The 10,000-nt window shown below is 43.0% G+C and overlaps 1 protein-coding gene across 1 annotated transcript in view; it reads right to left on the bottom strand.

Annotated features, from left to right (window-relative positions):
- LOC121537556 (solute carrier family 17 member 9-like) overlaps positions 1-8,569 on the bottom strand; it is a 12,967-nt gene extending 4,398 nt beyond the window's left edge. The window contains exons 1-4 of the mRNA XM_041845161.2: positions 8,410-8,569; positions 6,336-6,435; positions 794-924; positions 455-551 (exon numbers count right to left, since the gene is read on the bottom strand). Of these exons, the coding sequence (XP_041701095.2) occupies positions 455-551; positions 794-924; positions 6,336-6,435; positions 8,410-8,569 (488 nt within the window). The remainder of the gene's footprint in view (positions 1-454; positions 552-793; positions 925-6,335; positions 6,436-8,409) is intronic.
- Positions 8,570-10,000: the final 1,431 nt, after the last annotated feature.

Here is a 10,000-nt window from a genome sequence, read left to right as displayed (position 1 = left end):
GGTGTGGTTTAGCCATTACAATAAATAAAACCAACCAACCATACAATACATAATTCCTGTCATTGTAAACAGGGAAGATCAGTTGCACAGACCGCTATGGGGTTCTATAAATAAAAGCCAATAGAGACAGGCACAGAGGATATGAATGAAGCCTTTATCTGAGACGGGAACATCTACAGGGAAGTGAGCTGATCAGAGAGGAGAGAGACTGAATCAATGGAGTAGACCTATCTCAGTCAGTTAGGTACAGGCAAGGATTGTCCATTTACCTACACACACAGTCAGAAACACACACGGACACATACGCACAGGCTGAGACTCACAAAGTAGGACAGAAACACATGTACCTGTAGTGTAGACACACACATACACATTACACACACACACACAGGGCCTGGGACACAAAGACACACACTTCACAGAGATCTCCCATTGTGTTTGGGCCTTATCTCACCAGACAGCAGGTTGTTTGAAGAGGCGTAGCCAGTGTCTCCTGGACAGTTTGGACTGGGGCCCTCCACTACCCAGCGACTCCAATGTGATGATAGGTCCTGGAACACACACAGAGAAAGAGGAAAGTCTGAGCTCAATGTGGAGCTTAGAGGAAGTTCATAACAACAATAGGAACAGATGGCTTGAAAAACAACAATGAAGCAAATAAATCAAATATCACCACTTGCCCAAAATAGTCTAGCTGTGAAATAAAACATTTGTTTACTTTCAGTTAGATATGCATATGCTCAATTCACATAGATACATAAACAAACACCCAGAACACATACACACTCCTTACCTTCCCCTTTGAGCAGGTATTTCCACATGCAGTATGCCCAGAGGACAGAGAGCAGGCCAGACACATAGAACACACTCTCCCAACCATACAGGTCCAACATGAGGGAACCAGCCCCCCCAATCACCAGTGTCCTGCAGGAGACAACAGCACTGGTCACACACACAAAGGGTAGCTTTAGCTGCGGACCTTATTGTATATTTATAGTTTTTTACTGCAATGGCAAAACAAGACCATCTGTGGAGAACTCCTGACTGGAGACAGAGAGAAACGTCTGTGGCTCCCTGATGAGCGGTTTACGGCCATCCCAAAATGACATCCCTCCGCAACTCCAATGACAAACGTCTAACCCTGGCTTCCATAACAGATGACCTCATCAACAACAGCAGCACTTAAAACACTCAGGAAAAACTGTCCAAAGGCGCAGATCTAGGATCAGTTTACCTTCCCTCAATCCTACCCTTAACCACCAGTGGGGGAAACAAAAAACTGAGCTTAGATAAGAGTAGGGTTGCAAAGCTACTGGTAATTTACCAAAGTTACGGGAATCTTCTATGGCAATTTACATTTACATTTTAGTCATTTTGTAGATGCTCTTATCCAGAGCGACTTATAGTTAGTGAGTGTATACATTTTCAAATCTATGGTAACTTTGGTAATTTATAAAAATGAATTCATATACAGTATTCATTTTTTATATCTGTGTCCATATTGTCCATGAGTGTCTTGTGGATAGACCACATGGTTCAAGAGAAAATTGCCTAATTAATGAAAAAAGCATCTAATCAACAATGGCATTATTTTTTATTAACTCTTCCAACTACTGACTTTTTTCACAACTGCCACCAGTTTGGTGGCAAAACATTTACAACAAACACATATTGACATACAGTACCAGTGAAAAGTTTGGACACACCTACTCATTCCAGGGGTTTTCTTTATTTTTACTATTTTCTACATTGTACAATAATAGTGAAGACATCAAAACTATGAAATAACACATATGGAATCATGTAGTAACCAAAATAAAGTGGTAAACAAATCAAAATATATTTGAGATTCTTCAAAGTAGCCACCCTTTGCCTTGACAGCTTTGCACACTCTTGGTATTCTCTCAACCAGCTTCATGAGGTAGTCACCTGGAATGCATTTCAATTAACAGGTGTGCCTTGTTAAAAGTTAATTTGTGGAATTTCTTTCCTTCTTATTGTGTTGTGACAAGGTAGGGGTGGTATACAGAAGATAGCCCTATTTGGTAAAAGACCAAGTCCATATTATGATTAGAACAGCTAAAATAAGCAAAGAGAATCAACAGTCCATCATTACTTTAAGACATGAAGGTCAGTCAATCTGGAAAAAAAAAATGTTTTGGAAAGTTTCTTCAAGTGCAGTCGCAAAAACCATCAACCGCTATGATGAAACTGGCTCTCATGAGGACCGCCACAGGAAAGGAAGACCCAGAGTTACCTCTGCTGCAGAGGATAAGTTGTGGTCCTCTGTAGCTCAAATGGTAGAGCATGGTGCTTGTAACGCCAGGGTAGTGGGTTCGATCCCCGGGACCACCCATACGTAAAAATGTATGCACACATGACTGTAAGTCGCTTTGGATAAAAGCGTCTGCTAAATGGCATATTATTATTATTATAAGTTCATTAGAGTTACCAGCCTCAGAAATTGCAGCCCAAATAAATGCTTCACAGAGTTCAAGTAACAGACACATCTCAACATGAACTGTTCAGAGGAGACTGCATGAATCAGGCCTTAATGGTTGAATTGCTTCAAAGAAACCACTACTAAAGGACACCAATAAGAAGAAGAGACTTGCTTGGGCCAAGAAACACGAGGAATGGACATTAGACCAGTGGAAATCTGTCCTTTGGTCTGATGAGTCCACATTTGAGATTTTTGGTTCCAACCGCCGTGTCTTTGTGAGACACAGAGTAGGTGATCTCTGCATGTGTGGTTCCCACCATGAAGCATGAAGGGGGAGGTGTGATGGTGTGGGAGTGCTTTGCTGGTGACACTGTCAGTGATTTATTTAATATTCAAGGCACACTAAACCAGCATGGCTACCACAGCATTATGCAGCGATACACCATCTCATCTGGTTTGCGCTTAGTGGGACTATGATTTGTTTTTCAACAGGACAATGACCTAACACACCTCCAGGCTGTGTAAGGGCTATTTGACCAAGAAGGAGAGTGACGGAGTGCTGCATAAGATGACCTGGTCTCCACAATCACCCGACCTCAACCCAATAGAGATGGTTTGGGATGAGTTGGACCGCAGAGTGAAGGAAAAGCAGCCAACAAGTGCTCAGCATATGTGGGAACTCCTTCAAGACTATTGGAAAAGCATTCCAGGTGAAGCTGGTTGAGAGAATGCCACGAGTGTGCAAAGCTGTCATCAACTTTTTTGGTTACTACATGATTCCATATGTGTCATTTCATAGTTTTAGTGTCTTCACTATTATTTTACAATGTAGAAAATAGTACAAATTAAGAAAAACCCTTGAATGAGTAGGTGTGTCCAAACTTTTGACTGGTACTGTAGTAAAATAAATAAAAGTGTGTAAAAAAAAGATCGATATTTCATGCTGAAACCCTCATATTAAACATATTACAGAACAAAAATAAGTTGATGCTGGATAGTAAACAATGCCCTAAAAGCCTTTGTGCAAACAAACTTCCAGAAGTAATCAAGGCACTCTCATGTAGTGGAAAAATTACAGACAGGTTGGCCATGGCAGCCCAAACTCTCTGAAAGCCATGGCCATTTAAGTGGTTCCCAGTTCTCGCAGGTGGGGCGATCGTCTCAAAAGCCTCCTACAACGCGGAACCTTCTGGAGCTATAAACTAAGGGCCACTGTATTGCCAGGTCTAAATTAGGAAATTAATTAATCTCCCTTCCTGTAAGAGATACAGTGGGGGAAAAAAGTATTTAGTCAGCCACCAATTGTGCAAGTTCTCCCACTTAAAAAGATGAGAGAGGCCTGTAATTTTCATCATAGGTACACGTCAACTATGACAGACAAATTGAGGAAAAAAAATCCAGAAAATCACATTGTAGGATTTTTAATGAATTTATTAGCAAATTATGGTGGAAAATAAGTATTTGGTCACCTACAAACAAGCAAGATTTCTGGCTCTCACAGACCTGTAACTTCTTCTTTAAGAGGCTCCTCTGTCCTCCACTCGTTACCTGTATTAATGGCACCTGTTTGAACTTGTTATCAGTATAAAAGACACCTGTCCACAACCTCAAACAGTCACACTCTAAACTCCACTATGGCCAAGACCAAAGAGCTGTCAAAGGACACCAGAAACAAAATTGTAGACCTGCACCAGGCTGGGAATACTGAATCTGCAATAGGTAAGCAGCTTGGTTTGAAGAAATCAACTGTGGGAGCAATTATTAGGAACTGGAAGACATACAAGACCACTGATAATCTCCCTCGATCTGGGGTTCCACGCAAGATCTCACCCCGTGGGGTCAAAATGATCACAAGAACGGTGAGCAAAAATCCCAGAACCACACGGGGGGACCTAGTGAATGACCTGCAGAGAGCTGGGACCAAAGTAACAAAGCCTACCATCAGTAACACACTACGCCACCAGGGACTCAAATCCTGCAGTGCAAAACGTGTCCCCCTGCTTAAGCCAGTACATGTCCAGGCCCGTCTGAAGTTTGCTAGAGTGCATTTGGATGATCCAGAAGAGGATTGGGAGAATGTCATATGGTCAGATGAAACCAAAATATAAATTTTTGGTAAAAACTCAACTTGTCGTGTTTGGAGGACAAAGAATTCTGAGTTGCATCCAAAGAACACCATACCTACTGTGAAGCATGGGGGTGGAAACATCATGCTTTGTGGCTGTTTTTCTGCAAAGGGACCAGGACGACTGATCCGTGTAAAGGAAAGAATGAATGGGGCCATGTATCGTGAGATTTTGAGTGAAAACCTCCTTCCATCAGCAAGGGCATTGAAGATGAAACGTGGCTGGGTCTTTCAGCATGACAATGATCCCAAACACACCGCCCGGGCAACGAAGGAGTGGCTTCGTGAGAAGCATTTCAAGGTCCTGGAGTGGCCTAGCCAGTCTCTAGATCTCAACCCCATAGAAAATCTTTGGAGGGAGTTGAAAGTCCGTGTTGCCCAGTGACAGCCCCAAAACATCACTGCTCTAGAGGAGATCTGCATGGAGGAATGGGCCAAAATACCAGCAACAGTGTGTGAAAACCTTGTGAAGACTTACAGAAAACGTTTGACCTGTGTCATTGCCAACAAAGGGTATATAACAAAGTATTGAGAAACTTTTGTTATTGACCAAATACTTATTTTCCACCATAATTTGCAAATAAATTCATTAAAAATCCTACAATGTGATTTTCTGGATTTTTTTTTCTAATTTTGTCTGTCATAGTTGACGTGTACCTATGATGACAATTACAGGCCTCTCTCATCTTTTTAAGTGGGAGAACTTGCACAATTGGTGGCTGACTAAATACTTTTTTCCCCCATTGTATGTGGTTTATTTACTTAAGTTTGGTAACATGAGCACACAGTTTGTATTTTGCTTTTATGATATTGCATATATTTTGTGGTGTTGCATTCTCATTATGCCATCTTTGTATCTTGAATGTGTTACTTTTTTTACTTTGATCAATTCCATGTGGTAATGAATTTAGCCACTTCCTGTGAGAGTTGGGATATACACCCGTTGTCTACCACTATTCTTTGTCACCCTGATGAAGGCTGCTGTAGCCGCAACGCATCAGTGTTTTTTTATTCTTGCCATGCATAAGCCATAAAACAATAAAGGCTTCTTAATTTTTCCACTACATGAGAGTGCCTTGATTACTTCTGGAAGTTTGTTTGCACAAGGCTTTTCGGGCATTGTTTACTATATAGCATCAACTTCTTTTTGTTCTATAGAATTTCATCCGATGATCAAAGAGCACTTCATGGATTAAGTAAAAACCAAAGTGCTCCTCACCTGTGTCTAACATTAAAGATCTTATATTTAGGATAACGTTTTACAGCTTTGTCATTCAAATTATTATTATTTGTTTTTACACTGCTGAAACTCGCTGTTTATTATCTATGCATAGTCACTTTACCCCTACCTACATGTAGAAATTACCTCGACTAACCTGTACCCCTGCACATTGACTCGGTACCGGTACCCCCTGTATATAGCCTCATTATTGTTATTTTATTGTGTTACTTTAAATAAATAAAAATACTTTAGTTTATTTACTAAATATTTTCTTAACTCTATTTTCTTTGCATTGTTGGTTAAGGGCTTGTAAGTAAGCATTTCTCGTTAAGGTCTACACCTGTTGTATTCGGTGCATGTGACAAATACAATTGTATTATATTTTATTTGACTGTGATAATTTGAAGTACCCAGAAGGGCCTCTAGATGTCTTGTGATAAATGACATAAAAATTCCTCAAAGTTACGAACATTCTGATAGTTTCAAGTAATATTTGCAACCCTAGATCAGAGTCTAAACAGGATGTGTTGCAGAGCCAGACTCACCCCAGATAGGAGCCACTGCCCACAGTGCTCATGAGGAATCCTCTCTCACTCTCCACCACCTTCTGAGAACACAGGCTGGCCAGAGACGGGTAGTGCACACCTGGAGAAACAGATACACACAGCTCTGTTAGACTATATAGTGAGTGAAGAAAGTCACACACATTGGTTCATTCATTTAATACATATTTGGAAGGAACTTTCTTTATTCTGTCTTCTTTAGGCAATGTGATAAACGTAAATGACACAGAAAGTGGGAAATGGCAAAAACAAAACACCATTGTCTCAAATACGAAAGCGTTGTCGCCTGCAGTTTACAGAGGAGTCAACAAACTAATGATTCATGCCCTGACAGAGGTGCCTCAAATCAAAATCAAATTTTATTTGTAAATGTTTACTTACGGGTCCTTTTTCAACAGTGCAGAGTTAAAGATTTAGACACGAGAAAAAAATATGCAAAAAATAACATGGCTATATACAGGGAGTACCAGTACCGAGTCAATATGCAGGGGTACGAGGTAATTGAGGTAGCTATGTACATACAGTGCCTTCTGAAAATATTCAGACCTCTTGAATTTTTCAACATTTTTATTCTAAAATGGATTAAATATATTTTTTTTTCTCAACAATCTACACATAACACCCCATAATAACAAAGCGAAACAGGTTTTTAGAAAATGTTGCAAATTTATAACAAATAAAAACAGAAATACCTTATTTACATAAGTATTCAGACCCTTTGCTATGAGACTCGAAATTGAGCTCAGGTGCATCCTGTTTCCATTGATCATCCTTGAGATCTGTTTACAACTTGATTGGAGTCCACCTGTGGTAAATTCAATTGATTGGTCATGTTTTGGAAAGGCACACGCCTGTCTATATAAGGTCCCACAATTGACAGCGCATGTCAGACCAAAAATCAAGCCATGAGGTCGAAGGAATTGTCCATAGAACTCCGAGACAGGGTTGTGTCGAGGCACAGATCTGGGGAAGGGTACCAAAAAATGTCTGCAGTATTGAAGGTCCCCAAGAACACAGTGGTCTCCATCATTCTTAAATGGAAGAAGTTTGAACTACCAAGACTCTTGCTAGAGCTGGCCGCCCGGCCAAACTGAGCAATCGGGGGAGAAGGGCCTTGGTCAGGGAGGTGACCAAGAACCCAATGGTCACTCTGACAGCGCTCCAGAGTTTCTCTGTGGGGATACTTTTGACCATGTAGTGTACATGGGTATTCCTTTTGTCTAGGTAGATGAGGGCAGAGCGGGGTGCAATAGAGATTGCGTCATCTGTGGATCTATTGGGGCGGTATGCGAATAGGAGTGGGTCCAGGGTGCCTGGGATGATGGTGTTGATGTGAGTCATGACCAGCCTTTCATGGATATAGAGGGGTGATAGTCATTTAGGCAGATTACCAGTGATAGGTTGAAAATGTCAATGAAGACACTTGCCAGCTGGTCAGAGCATACTCTGAGTACGCTTCCTGCTATTCTGTTCGGCCCTGCGGCCTTGCGAATGTTAACCTGTTTAAAGGTCTTACTCACTTAGGCTACGGAGAGCGAGATCACACAGTCATCCAGACAGCTGGTGCTCTCATGCATGGCTCAGTATTGCTTGCCTTGAAGCGAGTGTCGAAGGCATTTAGCTCATCTGGTAGGCTCACGTTTCTGGGCAGCTCGGTTTCCCTTTGTAATCTGTGATAGTTTGCAAGCCCTGCCACATCCAATGAGGTCAGAGCCGACGTAGTAGGAAACAAGAACAGTTATACCTCAGGGGGAAGCAATAAAGTCAAACTTCAACCCCAGAGGCCACTCTCAAAGCTAAAGCTGCAGGCTATGTAGTTTTGAAGCTAAGACCATTTTTGTTTGTTCAGGACTGGACAGAGACTAATTATTTCACTGGTATTGTCCAGTCATTGACTCTTAACCAGAAACCATTTCTCTCGGTTTGGGCACACAGTTGCTTGTCCCTTCCCTATGTGGCTCTAGTTTTAATTAGAGCACAATATAGGAAATAATAGGGTGTCATTTGAGATGCAGCCTAGCTGTTCATTAGCTCCCAGTGCCCAGTGACCTCTGACCTTGCAGCAGCCCCATCAGGAAGCGGGCCAGCGTCATGGAGAAGATAGGCTGAGAGCAGAAGTGGGCCAGGACAGGCGTGAAGGCTGTCATCGCCCCCCAGGCCGCTGCAGACAGCAGGAGCACCTTCTCACCTCCAACCCTGAGGGAAACAGATATCATAATGCCGTTATTACAACTTCATGCACTCTCCAGTCATATAACTTTATTGCTATTATTACAACTATAAATTCTCACCTTCAGCCATGAGGGGAAGAGATAGTCATATAACAGCATGGTTATTACTACAGTATTACACTACACCTCCAACCCTGAGGGGCAGAGATGGAGTAATATAACAACATTATCAGCATTACTGTACTACTAACCCCATCCTTCAACCCTGAGGGGAAGAGATGGAGTAATATAACAACATTATCAGCATTACTGTACTACTAACCCCATCCTTCAACCCTGAGGGGAAGAGATGGAGTAATATAACAACATTATCTGTAACGATCCCGGCTGTCTGAGTCGGGTCCTGTCTGGTGACTAGTGTTACTGTTCGTAATCTCCAGTTTCCCGAGGGTTCGGGAACGCTCCGGGGAGCGCTCTTGTTTTCCGCACCTGCATCCCATCAGCAATCTGCACACCTGGTCCTGATCATCACCCTTCTTAGGCTCTGGCCGAACATCCAGTTCCTGCCGGATCGTTAGCCATGAACAGTAGGTTTTGTCAGAGTATCAGTCCTAGAGCGTCTAGCGTTAGTTTTGTTGTTTTGTACCTTGTTGGTTTATTATTTACTTACCTCCGTTTTTGTCCCATCTGCAGTCACTCGTCCGGAACCTTCACCCTACCTCTGCCTGATGGTCGGCGGCTGCCGAGCCATCACTGGATCAACAACTGCACCCTCAACAACTCATCCACGCCGCCCGCTCTGTCCCTGGATTATTCTGCACCTTTTTGAATCTGTAATAAACCCTCACCTTCGTTCAACTCTCCTTGTCCTGGTCTGCTTCTGGGTTCTGTCTGAGGGAACCGTGACAGAACGATCCGGCCAGAAATGAACCCAGCGGACCTGGACTCTGTTCGCCATGCCATTACCCAGCAGGAGAAGATGTTGGGCCATCATAGCACGGTACTACAGGAGATCGCGTTGTCAGTTCGGAACCTTTCTTCCGGTCTGACGGAGGTCCAGAACCAACGCCAGTGTCCGGTGGAGGACCCACTACCCGGTTTCACCCATCTCGCCTGCCGCTTCTGAAGTTGTGTCCCTCCGTGAGCCCAAGGTTCCGACGCCGGATAAATATGAGGGGAGCTGGGAAGATGCCGTTCCTTCCTTATGCAGTGTGGATTAGTGTTCGATCTACAGCCCTACTCTTATGCCACAGACAAGGCTAGGATAGCCTTTGTGATTGAGTTGCTGCGTGGTCGAGCGCTGGAGTGGGCTTCAGCCGTTTGGGAACGACAGGATCCCTGCATGGCTTCATACCAGGGGTTCACGGCCGAGATGAGGAAGCTCTTCGACCATTCCCGTCCGAGGGAGGGACGCAGCTAGGCGCCTGTTTTCTCTTCACCAAGGAACTGCAGCGTGGCCGACTTCGTGATCGAGTT

This window comes from Coregonus clupeaformis, chromosome 24 (assembly GCF_020615455.1).
Source record: "Coregonus clupeaformis isolate EN_2021a chromosome 24, ASM2061545v1, whole genome shotgun sequence".
NCBI classification, from domain to species: Eukaryota; Metazoa; Chordata; class Actinopteri; order Salmoniformes; family Salmonidae; genus Coregonus; species Coregonus clupeaformis.
This window is presented reverse-complemented; position numbering and strand designations above follow the sequence as displayed.